The sequence below is a fragment of the Cyrtonyx montezumae genome, unplaced genomic scaffold, assembly GCF_038088225.1.
Source record: "Cyrtonyx montezumae isolate F1298 unplaced genomic scaffold, pur_monq_1.0 scaffold_10, whole genome shotgun sequence".
Classification (NCBI taxonomy): Eukaryota; Metazoa; Chordata; class Aves; order Galliformes; family Odontophoridae; genus Cyrtonyx; species Cyrtonyx montezumae.
In genome coordinates, this window is record NW_027071826.1 from 28574819 (window position 1) to 28589423 (window position 14605).

The 14605-nt window shown below is 34.4% G+C and overlaps 1 protein-coding gene across 1 annotated transcript in view; it reads left to right on the forward strand.

Annotated features, from left to right (window-relative positions):
* The window catches only part of RYR3 (ryanodine receptor 3), a 176318-nt gene that overhangs the window by 17739 nt on the left and 143974 nt on the right, over positions 1 to 14605 (forward strand). The window contains exon 2 of the mRNA XM_065754366.1: positions 13791 to 13910. Coding sequence (XP_065610438.1) covers positions 13791 to 13910 — 120 coding nt within the window. The remainder of the gene's footprint in view (positions 1 to 13790; positions 13911 to 14605) is intronic.

Here is a 14605-nt window from a genome sequence, read left to right on the forward strand (position 1 = left end):
GAATCAAAGTACAGAAAAGTTAACATATTTCATTCAGTTAATATCAGAAGTTTCTTGTTTCTAACTTGAGTATTCGTTATTTTAATGATTGGTCCTATATACTTATTGAACATTTGTCTGCTGTGCTTATAATTCATCTACTGTTTGACTTCTTGTGCCTGTGAAGGAAATGCTATTCCAAACAATTAACTTAGGCTTTAAATGTTAAAATGAGATGATGATCATACGAAGACAAAAAAAGTTTCAGCAGAGCAAGAATATTCATTAATCCATGCCAAAGGTGTGAAAAGAAGCAAGTAACAGATTTTTTCATGAGGTGGGTAGTGATGCCAGGTACATTAGTTTAAAAAGATTTTCTCTGTGCTTTTTTTCTGCAATGATTTTCATCATTTGTCAGCTACTTCAAGCTTGTTTGTGTTTAGGAAACTGCTAAAGTGTTCTTTCCATATAACTTATCAAAACAGGTGATTTTTTTTTTGTACTCTAATTTTTATCCTCTTGTTGCTCTCACTGAATAGTTCTATGACTGATATATTTAAGCATACTAGTCTTTGTGTGGAATAGAAGGCATAAAAATAGAAAATAGAAATATAAAATGCAAGTAGAAAAATAATGTGTGCGAGTGTATATAAAAGCACAGAAGCTGTAGAGGCTGTCATTTTCATATCTTTATCATCCCAGATTAAGTAATTTCTGTCTTGCAAACATGAGTCACAAAGGATAGACTGCTCACCAATAACCATTCTGGCTGCCTTAGTGCTTGTTTATTTCTGAGCATTTGAGCTTGTCTGGACTCGGCTATAAAAAAGCTTTTCCTATACTTTGTCTAGCTTCAGGAAATTGATTTCTTACTGATTTTTTTTTTTAAACTATCTTATCTGAGTAAAGTTGTAATAAGTGTTCTGGCCTGTGTTATTTCCCTGGCTTTCCTTATGTTAATCTTGAACAAGACTGGTAGCACAAATGACAGTGCTACCTAGCTTTTACAGAACATTGTTATTTCCTAAAAATTGTATATGATAGGCACTCTTTGTTTACAATTGCCTTCATTAGGCAGCTTTACCTTCCACTAGACCAGGTTCCTCAAAGTCCCATCCAGCCATGGCCTTGAACACTTCCAGGGAGGGGCCATCAACAAGCTCTCTGAGTAACCTGTTCCTGTGTCTCGTGATTCTCACAGTGAAAAACTTCTTCCTCAAATCTGGTCAAAATGTACCCTCTTCCAGTTTAAAGCCTTTTGCTCTCCACAAGAGGAGTCCTTCCCCAGCTTTTCTGTAGACTCCCTTCAGGTACTGGAAGGCTGCTGTAAGGTCCCCCCAGAGCCTTCTCCAGGATAAAGAGCTCCAGCTTTCCTGGCTTTCCTGTCCCCTTAGAGGAGATGCTGCACCCTCTGATCATCTTCATGGCCCTCCTCTGGATCTGCTCCAACAGCATGTTGTTCTTGTTGAGTTGAGGGCCCCAGAACTGGATGCAGTACTCCAGGTGGAATTGAACAAGAGTAGAGTAGAGGGGCAGAACTAGCTCCCTTGACCTGCTGGTCATGCTTCTCTCTTTCTGCAAAATAACTTGAAGAGGAGATTAGGTCTTGTATTCTTCTTTTTCTTCTTGTGTTGGGAGAGAATCCAGCTTAGCTGATGCAAGAACAGTCAGCATCAGTATTCTTGATTAAGTCTAATGTATTTCTTCAGTGATAATTGAGTTGTCTTGGGAACAAGAAATGTGATCTGGAATATATGACAATGGTAAAAGGAAGAGTAGGGAAGGAAAGAAGTGTGAGACCTGGTTACTTGGGTATGGGATAAGTATATATATATATATATACTTATCTATATATATACTTATATATAATATATAAGTATATATATAGATAAGTATATATATATAAGTGTATATATATATAAGTATATAATATATACTTATATATATATATATACTTATATATATACTTATATATACTTATATTAAGTATATATATATATATATACTTAATGACTTTTTTGCTGCACTGGCAAGTGCCCTGGAGACACTACCCAAATATCAGAAGACAAATGCAGGGACTGGGATGTTGAAGAATCACCTGTTACAGAAGATCAGGTTCAAAACCATCTAAAGGACCTAAAGATACCCAGGTCTGTAGGACCTGCTGAGATGTATTTGCAGGACCTGAGGGAACATGCAGATGAAGTTGCTTAAGCCGCTGTCTATCATATATAAGAAATCCTGGAAGTCCAGTGAAGTTCCAAATAATTTGAGAATGGGAAAAAAAAAACATTTTAACAAGGGAAAAAAGTACGTACCATTCAGTCTCACTTCTGTACCTGTCAATATCACAGAGAAGATCCTCCTGGAGTCTGTGCTGAATAGATGATCTCCAGCGGTCCCTTCCTATAGTTTTGCGATACTGCGAAGTCACCAGTGACAGTCAGCATGGCTTCACCATGGGGAAATAGTGCCTGGCAAATTTGGTAGCCTTCTGTGAGGTTACAGCATTTGTGGATAAGGGAAGTGTAACCGAGGACATCTACTTGAACTTGTGCAAAGCATTTGATTCTGTCCAGTATGTCATTCTTGCCTCTAGAGACATGGATTTAACGGATGGGCCACTCAATCAGTGAGAAATTTGCTGAGTTAAGCATATTGATCAGCCCAGCATACTGTAAATCCTGTAGCTACCTATACAGAAGGCATGAAGTGTTTTTCAAGGAATGCAATAGTTCTAACTGGTGTTCAGCATTATAGAGAGTCTCCCTTATCTCATTTCCTTTCACAAGCACATTAAATCTTTGCTGAATCTTCTTTGAGCTCTTAGAACAAGGACTAATATTGATGTTTCAATCTTACTCTTAGTGTAGTTTGGTATCTTATCTAGAAGTTTTCTTAGTTGCTGAAAAGTTGAACAGAAATAATCTGGAGGATGTACAGTAAATTCAGAGAAACCTTACATGTAAGAAATAAAGATGTTGCAGAGCAATATAGACAGGAATGTATTTTGCTGCAATCTTAAATTCAGGGAATGTGGTCTAAATCTTAAGGACATTTCATGGCTTCAAGTCTGCATGCAATTCCTAGTTTCTTTGCCTTTCTTGGATATCAGCAGCAACTCTAGATATTTGGAAAAATCATCCAGGCCTGCTTAATTTTCCCTTGAGAAATAGTCTTTTGAGTCTCGAATTAGTCGTGGATGATTAACAAAAATGTTAACCAGTGTTCCTGCATTGAAAAGACAAAGAAGCTTAATGTTATTGGACTAATATTTATGCTGTCCCTGAAAGTAATCTCTGGCATTACTTAGGCACAATAGAACTTCACCTAAAAAAATAACAAATTAATTTTTTGAAGTATTAGTTGATTTCTCTGCCACTTGTTCTTAAGAAACTGTATGCTTAATAAATCTAGATGGAACTGACTGATATGCCATGTCTTTGAATGTCGTGAAATTTTTTGGTGTAGGTAGTATATTTACTCTTAAGGCTTAATCAAGTAGAAAATGCATGCAGATAATGTTTCCTATCTCACTTGACTGAGGTACAGCAATTAATGGATATGGGCTTTTTAGGAAGGATAAGAAGGAGGAAAACAGAGGAAGCAGCCTGTTATGACAGAGCAGTGGGAATGCATGGTGAGCCAGTTCTATTTATGGGTTAGGATTAATGGACCAACCGATGTGTGTGGTAATGTAGTGGTGTCTCTTACAGACTGCCTGATTAGGAAGAGGAGAGGTGAGTCCTCTGGTCTTCAAGATTTACCCTCTAGATTGTAGGCCCTGACTTTTGATAAAGAGCTTTACCTACTACTGATATCTGCTGGAAATACAACACCAGTAAGGCACAATTCAAAAGGCTTCTGAAGTGCATTGACTACATGGGTAAATGGAAGAGTTGATGGCAAGAGGTGCTCTGATGGACCTGATACATTACAGTGAGGAATTACTAGGAGCTTGAAAGCTGGGTGCAGCCTTGGTTGCTGTGACCATGAGATAGTGAAACTGAGGATTCAGAGAGGAGGGAATGAGACAAAAGCAAGAGAACAATCCTGGGCTTGGCTCTGTGCAGGTACCTCTTGAAAGATTCCCACAAGGATTTTTAGAAGACCATTCCCAACGTGCAGAAAATCAAGAAAAAATGACAGAAGGCCTGCCTGAAAGAGGAACAAGATCCTGACAAAGCTTCTACAGGGGAAAAAAAAAAAAAAAAAGTATTCAAGAGGTAAAAGCAGGAACAGGTGACCGGAGTGGATTTAGAGGCATTGTCTGACCGTGTAGGGGTGTGGTTAGTGAAGCCAAAGCATGCCTGGAAGTGAATCAGTTGAGGGACTCCAAGGGCAACAGAGAATTTTCTTCAAATGGGTATCAGCAGCAAAAAGAAATCTGAGGAAAGCACAGACCCTGTGCTTTATGTCACCAAATCACATGGAAAAAGGACTTGGAAAAGGCCTTGTTACAGGGACCATTCTTCCTCAGTCCTTACTGATTATATCAGCCTTTACAAACCTGGTAAACATGAGAGAATGAAGACCAAAGCTCTTCAGCAATTAATTGATGGGTCAATAAGAGACTAGAGCCAGCTATTTGGAGAAGGTCAACTGGGACTTTGTAATGGCAGCAATTATCCTTTGGTCTGAGATTATGTGGTTTAGGACAAACAGGAGGAATTCCCATGTTCCATCATCCTGGAAAGGAAGCCTGTATAACAACTTCTATTGACATAAACTTTATTGTGGAGATAGCCAAATGTTGGAATTGTTCAAAAGGGCTGCAAAGTCTATTTCTTAGGAAATGTTAAAAGTCTGACTGGTGATGTCCTTGAGTATCCATCTTTTGTTGACTCTGCTTTGAGTTCTGGTTAGGATTAGACAGTCTCTGAAGGTCACGTCCAGTCTCAACATCATTTCATGTGATCATATGATAAAATCTATGAAGTGCAAACGTAATAAGTTTTATCTCTCTAATTTCCTAGCGAATGTGATGACTGATTTTTTTTTAAGTGAACTCTGTGAAGAGATTACAAATCTGAACACTGCTTACTTCTTATCTGACATAGAAACAGTGAAAAATACAGTAATGTTGAGACTTCTTTAGAAATTAAACTAATTTCAAAATTGTGCGTGCTTTTCTTTCGCAGGTCCACTATATAATTAATGAGGAAAAAAATAATAAAATTAACAAATGTTTATTATGCTTTGTAACATCAATTAGATAGACAGTGAGAAATGTTTGTCATAATTTTGTGAAAAGTCATTCTATTCGTACTTATTACCATCATTCTGTTATAGATCCATTACAATAAGAGCATGGTTGACATGAAATGTCTGCAGCTAAAATGTAGCTAGCCCCTGTGTTTCTAATCTAATCATTTTGTTGTGGAGTGCTGACTTGACTGCCATTTTTTTTTTAACACTGTTATTGATCACAGATTTCTGGCTATTGGAATAGAGATAACCAGAAGGCATCTAGAAAATTGCTATGCAAGGGAAATAGCCATGCAGCTGTTTGTTGTTTTTATTTTAATGAGGACATATCTACAATGACCATATGATTGATGTGTACTTTTGTATCCTGTCTCAGCTAGAACTTTTCTCAGTTCTGACTATACTGCTTTCTATAGTCTACCTTGAGAAATACTCGTAGATGCTTCACATGTGATGGATAGCAGTTGAGTGTACTTCAATATTCATATTTTATTTCTGTGCCATCTTTTCAGTGCTATTCTTTCCTTTTTCATATATTTTATAGAAAGGCTGTTAAAAATGTCTGTTCTTCCAGTCCTGTTTGAAGGATTTCTTTTGGAATGTTACCAGCATCTGATGCTTTTTCTCTTTTAAACTGTAGCAAATGTAGAGGATTACTGAATATAGTGAAGTTTGGGTTTAAAATAGATGCCAGAAGTAAAAGATATTTTAGTTCTTAAATTTCTTCACAAACTGTGATGTTCAACGAGCACCTGAGATATTTATGGTTAATAGCTTAAAGACGAGCAGTCTTGCATGCAGCATATGCCATTTAAAGAGTATGCCAAATGCTGTGCACACCCATTTTCATTTGAAATAGATATGACCTAAATGTTTGTTGCTATTGGTATCTTTACTAATCCAGTAGTGGTCATGCATTAAGATTCCAAAAGGCTGATAGCTTCTATTTGGATTCCTTCTTGGTTTCAGGTGCCAAGTTTTTTTAAATTGGATCATGTAATTGATAGAAGACACTGGTTATTCCATTAATGTTTTTGGGCATCTGTTGCACAGAAATGGTTGTATCAGTGAAGCCCTGATGATTAAACTTATACCAGAATTTTCTTCTTATATATTCTATATATTCTGTACATTCTAATTCTGTTTACTAGCTAATTGCTGAAATGGAAGTGAATTTATTGTAATGGATGTAAAAGAAATGGAAAAAACAAACAAAACATTATTGCATTGGTACATACATTTCTTTTTTTCACTTTTTCATTCCAAAAGAATTCTCCATTAAAACGGACTAATACATCTTATTATTTCTTGATTAACTCATGTAATGTTACATTAAAGGTCATGACTCTCAGAGGTGCAAAATATCTGAAGCCTAAGACTATGATTAAGTAACGTTAATGTACTTAAGAAGGGTACACACTTCTTTTTCTGATAATGCTTCCTTGGTCATCTCTGATGACATGCTGATGTTTCAGTCCATTTGCTCTTTTTAAGAATTAACATACACTTAAAAGTTATTTCGTTTTTTAAAGCAAGGCAGGATTTAGACTAATAGGAGAGAATATACTTCATTTTTTCATTACTTTTGCATGAAATCTTTGATAGTCTGCATGACTGTTTCACCCCAACTCTTAATAAGCTGCCTTCCTTGTAGTATAAAATTAAAGAGGTAGATCTTAATATTTTGTACTTATTATTTAAAACAGAGAATGGATAAATATTTTGGAGGTCACTTGCAGTGTTGCAGTGCGATTTATAGACACTATCCCATACTTTTTCTTAAGAACTGAAAAAAAAAAATGCAGTACTACAAGTAAGGGGATGACATCTAACTGTAGATACTTCATTTGCAAGCATTTTTTGAAACACAGAAAAAGGAAGCAAAATGGTTAATAGTGGAATAGTGTAGGAAGCAGATAATGGAGCACAATCAAAACCCAAGTTATTTGATATGTGTTGTTATTTGTATCAGCTTTGTAGACCTCACCTTGTTCCTGTTGGAGATGCAAATTTTGCAGAGAATGGGTATACTTAACAAGATGTAGAGGAATTATAATGAAATCATTCCAGAAAATATCCAAATATATTTTTTTCTTCTTAGACTGTGGCTCTTGCATTCTGTTTTCTCGAGCATTTCATTCAGAAGTATAATGTAAGTGTAAAGGTGTACATTTTAATTTTATTGCTGTCTGATGACTTGCTTATTCTGCTTTGCTGATCACCTGATATAAGATATGGGAGTATGTTCCAGAGTTGAGATTAGGCTTTGATCCAGCCACTGCTGAGAGAGTAGACTGACAACGGAAACCCCAGCTCTATTTTTAAAGTCTCCTGAGAACTGTCAGATGGTGTTTCATGAATTTCTATCAAATATCTGCTGTCTTCATAAAGATCCATATGTAGTGAACTGACTGCATTTAGTTGGGGAAATTTGTGTACTCACTGAGGGAAGAAAGGCTTTTAACTTCTTTTAAAAAAGATGTTTAAAACAACTAGTTACAAGTACTGAAAGTTTGCTGAGAATCCACCTGGCCACTACTATCACTGATTTAAAGTCTGGCCTGAAGGCTGACTTTCATGATTTGCTTTCTATTTTGTGATGATTTACAATGTAACAGTTGTGTTTAGGTACCCCTCTGTTATGCGACTGGCAAACACTATTTGATTTAACCTATAGTGTTTGCCAGACAGATTGCATATAGATGTTAAAAGAAAAGGAAAGCCTAGTATGACATATTTATGTGACCTCCTCCTAATTCAACAGCTTGGCTGTAATAGCTGTATTTTGGGACCAAAATATTTGTGTAGTGTGCGCTCATTTTTGAAGATCCTCAGGAAATCTCAATTGTATTGCAGTGTAGCTGTATAAACATTGCAAGAATGAAAAACATTGCACGAACCGTTTTTGTTGACTAACTTTGCTTGAGTGCTCAAATATATATTTTATTAAACAATATTTATAATACTAGTTGATGTAGAAAGTAAATGATAATTTACTGGGAAATAGCTTTTCAGTATAGTAAGTGAATAGTGTAGAAAAAGTATCCTAGCAGTTTCGCAGAATGTAACTGCTGTAACTTGAGAACAAAATTGAAAATTCTGGAAACAGAAAATGTCTGTTTTACTGATACGTATGTGAGATAAGAAATGAGTGAGAGTGTGGAAAGTGTTTCAGAATTCTGCTGTGAAGTATACTTCTTCTCTTTTGAGGAAGTTCTTCCTTTTTTTTTTTTCTATGAATAAACTTTAAAGTAGAATTTAAAAAATGGAAATGTATGTAAAGCATGCCATCTGAAATGTTAATGTAACATCGAAATGGATATTTGGCTAATGTTAATACTATCAGCACAGATGAAAAAAAGGCAATATCATTAATTTTTGAACTGTGACTTAAACTCTGATAAGGACCATTAGAAAGTAATGATGAAAGATAAGATTAGGCCATGGTATGTAGAAAGTTTTCCAATAGAATGCATCTTACACCGCTGAAGTGTGAACCTGTTTAACAGGTAAAACAGGGTGAAGTCTTACCTGTTCTCTAAACTGTTTAAGAATTATCTAAGTGCTCAGGGAAGTACAGTTCAGTTTATGGTGCTTTTCTTAAGTTATTAGTATGCAAACACTCAGACAAAGCTTTGTAAGAACAGGTACTGAGGTTGAAATGCACACTAGAGCAGGTTACTCCTTGTCCAGTTAGATTTTGAGCAGGGGACTCCATAATCAGTCTGTGCAACCTGCTCTACTGTTTGACTGTGCACTAATTCATAATAACTTAACAAAAAAATAATACAAAAATAATAAAAAAGTATCAGTGTGTGTGAAGAAATGTCAATTTTATCAGTTCATTTTCAGTACTGAGTATAGTAGGAAACAGTAAATCCGTTGTTGAATCAGTAGGTAACAAATTAAAAACAGAGAATGATTTTTCTAGCAAAATTTAAACATTTTATATATATATATGTAAATGTGCATGTGTGTTTTTAAGGTATTGATGGCTTTGTACTTCTCAATATGAAGCATTGAAATTTATTGTTGAATACAGTGTTTATACACACCTAAATATAATATCTGAGTGATTATAATTGTTAAATATTGGATATATGTCCAACCTAAATAAAGAGGCAATTTCACCAGTTGTTGAAGTACCTATATTCTCAAATCCAGAGTTGAAAACTATTAAACTAAGCAGAAACAAAGTCATGCCTGCAATGCATCAGTTCTTCTTAATCACTGACTCACTTTGCAGTAAGTGAAGTCATTGATTTAATTAAAATCGATTTTATATATGTTTTGGCTAATTACCACATGACAGGACTCTTAATTTAAGTTTACCATTATTATAAAATCTGAGAAAGACATTCTGAAACCTGAGATTAAATACTATCTGGTAATGAATCAGTGAGCTGTGGCTCAATAAAAAAAAATCTTTTTTTTTTTTTTTTTAAATATGTGGATTGCATACTTCTTAATGCATTGCTGTTGAAGGCTACAAATAGCAGTTTTCTATTAAAGATATTATTTAATATTAAACATACATTCAAAGAAAGGAATCCAAGTTATATTTTGGTAAGTTTTTCCACCTTAGGAGCAGAAGATACTGAGTGGTTGATTGTCATTTAGAAGTACCTTTGTTTCTCTTGTTTAGTACCCCAGTCTGTGCAGATACTACAGTGTAGTGCAAATTTAGATTACATCGTTTTAGTACAAATGATTTTGCAGTTACAAACTTTAAAAATCAGAAAATGTCTCCAAAGTTTTTTGTTGTTTTTATATTCCTTCATTTGTGTAAATGGATGAATAATGCAGAACAGAACTATGAGGCATTTGCTAGATGAAACTCAATAGACCCCGTATGATTTCAAACCATCTGAAATATATCTTAGTAGTAGCAATGTGTTTGTATGTATAAGTATTCTTAGAATTGGACATTTTTAAGTTGAAGGTCACTGTTACAGCTTGGTCTGTGTCATGCATCTTAACCAAATGAGAGGTTACTGAAAAGAATAAAGTAGGAATTATATTTTGCTCTTCTTCATTCAGGAAAGAAAACTAAAAATTATCTATATTTTTGGATATATACTAATTATTGTACTACAAGACTGATCACGAGGTTGACTATGTAATTACTGATGATGATTCTGGTGGAAAGCAGTTACCAAGAATTTATGCTTAGAATGTGTGTACTTAATTAGTAGCAATGTGGAAGTTCCATTCTTGTACAATGGTATGCTGATTTATTACTTTTCCATGTAAATAGTAGTTGTAAATCATCCTTCCCCCCATTTGCTTACTGAAGCAAAATCTTTAAAGTGTAGAGAACTTATGCTTTATATTGTAATTGTATATTTCAGTTTTGATCTGTATGCTTAACTTGGTTAAACTTAATGTAGATAAAATAGTTCAAGATAAAGTATCAGTTTTACGGAGAAATATCAAAACCGGTTTCTGGCTGGTTTCAGAATTTCTTGAGTTCACACTCTGTTCTGAGTTTGGCACAAATTCTAGATAATCTTGATCAGTGCAAGTCTGTGAAAAGTCTACTTTGTGGTTGAACCTGGCAGGCCACTCATCAGAACACAGCTGTTCACTGTTCCCCCCTGCCTCCAGAGTGATGGGAAAGAGAACTGAGAAAAGGAAAAACTCATAGGTTGAGGTAAAGAATGTTTAACAGAGCAGAAAAGGAAGCAAAACCAACAATATGTAAGTGATGAATGTTGTAGTTGTTCACTGCCTGTTCCATCTCTGTGTGCACCCTTCTCCTCACCTCCCCCCTCACCCCCCAAAACTAGATCTCAAGAAAGTTGTGCTTTAAAAAAATTTTTTTTTCTTTATTTTTCCTCTTGCATTCAGTCTTTGAAACTTGGTTGTGCATAACAAATACCTCCTCATCACTGCCCATCACGTGGCTTTCTACGTCCCATTGCACTTTGCAGTCCTGCTAGTTGTCATACTAAAAAGGATACATTTAAATAAATGCATGAAATTCTTCATGAGAGTAGGTCAAAGATAGATGACTATAGCACTGAAAGGGAAGCAGAAAACTCGCTTACCAAGAAAAAAATTAAACTACAAGAATCCGTGTGAAACAAGACTCAAGAATAGAGGATAGTTTCATTATTGCTTAATAATTCCAGCACTCATTTCTGTTAATGTCTTCAGATTGCTAATATCTTCAGAAATCAACTAGAATGACCTTACTTCAGAAGGTCACTATAACACTAAAATCTTAACAGCATGTAAGTATCTTTCTTACAGTTTATATATATTCCAGCACTTCCTTAAATTCAACCCATGTGCATCTGAATGGAAAACTGTTCAAACTCTGCTCAAAAATCCCTTTTAATGCCATTTTCAGAAAATCTGCACTAAAGTTGTTTATCCTGTATAGTGCTAAGATATTTATCAGACAATGCATTTGCAAATGAAACGACCTTGGAAATGAAGGGGAATAATGTAAAGCACTGACATTGAACATTGCATGCAATCCTTGAGATATTATCAGTATTTTAGGGTTATGGCATTTATGGTCTTTTTAGGTGAATGTGTTTGAATGAAAATGATACGTTTTAATAACGTTTTAATTACATTTTTGTGTATATTGTCTGAAGGTATAATATTATTTTCTAAGAAAATCCAAATTTCAGTAGATACTATGTATGCACAGTGTGGAATGATGAATACTTATGTATGATGAGGACAAGTACAGTTACAGCTATGCATAGGTGATTTATTGTTATCAGTTGAAAAGTGCAAATCTCAATTTTCTTCTAAACCTTGGTTTTATACATTTATGTTTTAGTATTTTATTATTTTCAGATTTCTGAAATATGTATCTTCTAATGTTTACACAGGAAGTAGCTGGTCAAAAATGACTTAAATGTATTTATATTTATTTTCTACTTTGTTATAATTTCCCCCTCCCCCCCCCAAAAAATATACTTCTGATTCCAATGTTGAAAAATTCATTTACAAAGGGAAGTAATACGCAGTCAATAAAATACTTATTATATTTTCCCACTCGTGGTGCTCGTGAATGTTTTTTTTATACTTATAGGTTTGAAAGTTGAGAATTTCTGAGAATTGCAGAAATTGGTGGAGAAATAGAGAAAAAAGAAAATTAATTTGTTTTGTGTTAATTAGGTAATTGCTTACCTCCTAATTGACTACAAAAGTTAGCTTTTCTATTTTTAATTTATACAATTGATGATTTCCCATACAGTACCATTAAAATTGTCATTGACTTGTGTGTGAAGCTAGTTAAGGAGATACTGATAGTAACTGCTGATTGGTTAGTCTTAAGTGGAATAGCTATCTATGTTAGTAGTAGTAGTAAGCAGACAGTGAAGTGTCACCTAAAAGAAAGCCATGTAACTTCACCACGTGTGGGGAAACCACACAAGTGAAAAAACTACTTTCGAATTTTTATTTCAAAGGGCATTTCACTTAATTCCTTTGTTGAAATCTGTTTTGTCATTTCAAGTGTTAGTAGCTGTTCTCCTGTCATAATATTTCAGTTACATAATGGAAAAAGAAGTGCTGTTTTTAGAACGTAATTGTTCAAGTGATCTCTTAGTTCAGCACAGGCGGCTGTTCTGTATCTGCTTTGACAATAATAATTGACACTAGTATAGCATTGCTGAATAGGACGCTGACGTATCATATTACTCATGTTTTGTCATCTTCCACCCCCTTAAAATTTTCTAAGGTAGTGTATATTGGTGAACACTTAAATATCCATATAAAAATAAGTTGTTCTACATGCTAGTTTATGAGTGGTATTATTCTTGATTAGTGGACTAGCACTGGAAATTAAGTTGTATGTTTTATTTCTGTGTGACACAGTTGAACACTAAAAATAATCTCGTTCAACATGCTTATATCAAGTTTAGTATCACATGTTAAGAGGTAAATAAGGGTTTGGCAAGTTGTGTCTCAAGCACAGTATCATGTACTATTTTGTTAAAGTCTACTATAATTATGATAACAATGAGTGTTTTTCCTCACTTTTTCCACACTTTTCTGTCCTATTCTTGAAATATGTCTAAAATATTTTCGTATGAAAGACAAAATTCTTACTCATTTCAGTGATCACTTGAAAAATGCTTCTTGGGTTGCACAAAGTTTCAAAATTAAATGAGACTTTTAAAGTTAAGATTGTGAATCAGAGGACTTGCACTGAGGATGTGTTATGCTAAGTAACGAAATGAAATTGTATGTAGGCTACTGTTGTTTGAGAGAGCAGAGTAAGTCTTTGCTATAAAAATTAAAATTTTAAAGAGTAAAATTGAGTAACAGCGTACTTCTATTATTATTATTATTATTACACTGTAGCTGGCATTGTTAAGGGAGCAGAATACTTTTCCCAAAGTCTTGGAGATATAAGCTCTGTGTTATTTTGATGCTTTCTTGAAAACAAGTGTATATGTATGCAACTGCATATATACACACAAATACAATCTGTATGTATGTATGTTATAGCAGTCATAGAAATATGATGCGTTAATTTTCAACAGATTCTGTCTTCTAGATCTTTAGCACTATATGGTGTATGTAACTTCCAAATATTTAGTTCTTTTCCTTTCTTCTACCTTGTATTATGACAGGATGACGAAGTAGTACTTCAGTGTGTTTCCAGTATTCACAAAGAACAAAGGAAGTTTTGCTTGGCAGCTGAGGGACTTGGAAATCGCCTGTGCTTTTTGGAACCAACATCAGAAGCTAAAGTAAGAACTAGATTCTCAGCTGATGTAATTGGTTAACAAATGTTAAACTATTTATCCATTAGCATATTTAATTGTATATTATTCAGTGTGGTGTTAGATGTACTCTTTGTATGTTTTTCTTTCTGTAACTGCAGCATGAGATTTTATAGAGATTCTAGATGTCCTTTGAGGCATACTTATAGTAATAGCCACTAATCTTTAACTTAATTCTGTACTTGAAATGCTTAAAATTTTCAAGAGAATGTCTTCAGTCTCCTATTAAGATTTAAGTTCATTAACAAGCTTCTGCCTGTCACTGCCATAGAATCAAATATCTTGCTATACTAGACTACTTTCAGAAGCTATCACCTGTTAATTATTGATGTTAAGTGTTACTTCTGATAAAGTTGATTAAGCAGAAGTTTCGGATAATTATTAAGTAACTTAAAAGTTGTGAAGATAACAAGTGTCATATAAAGAAGAAAAGAAAGGATAGAGGAAGAAACAGAAAAATTAGAGTAGGAGGAGAAGCTTGACAGGAAAAAAGACATGAAACTTTAGACATGTACTAAAGCAAAACATTAAGACCAAAGGTAATTTCAGGGCCTATTCTCTCTGTTCTTCTTTTTTTTTTTTTTTAATCCCTGTATCCTGTTGTTTTTCTTTATTTTTGTATGTTTATTTTCTTCCTGAACATTTATTTCTCCTTTTTGTTT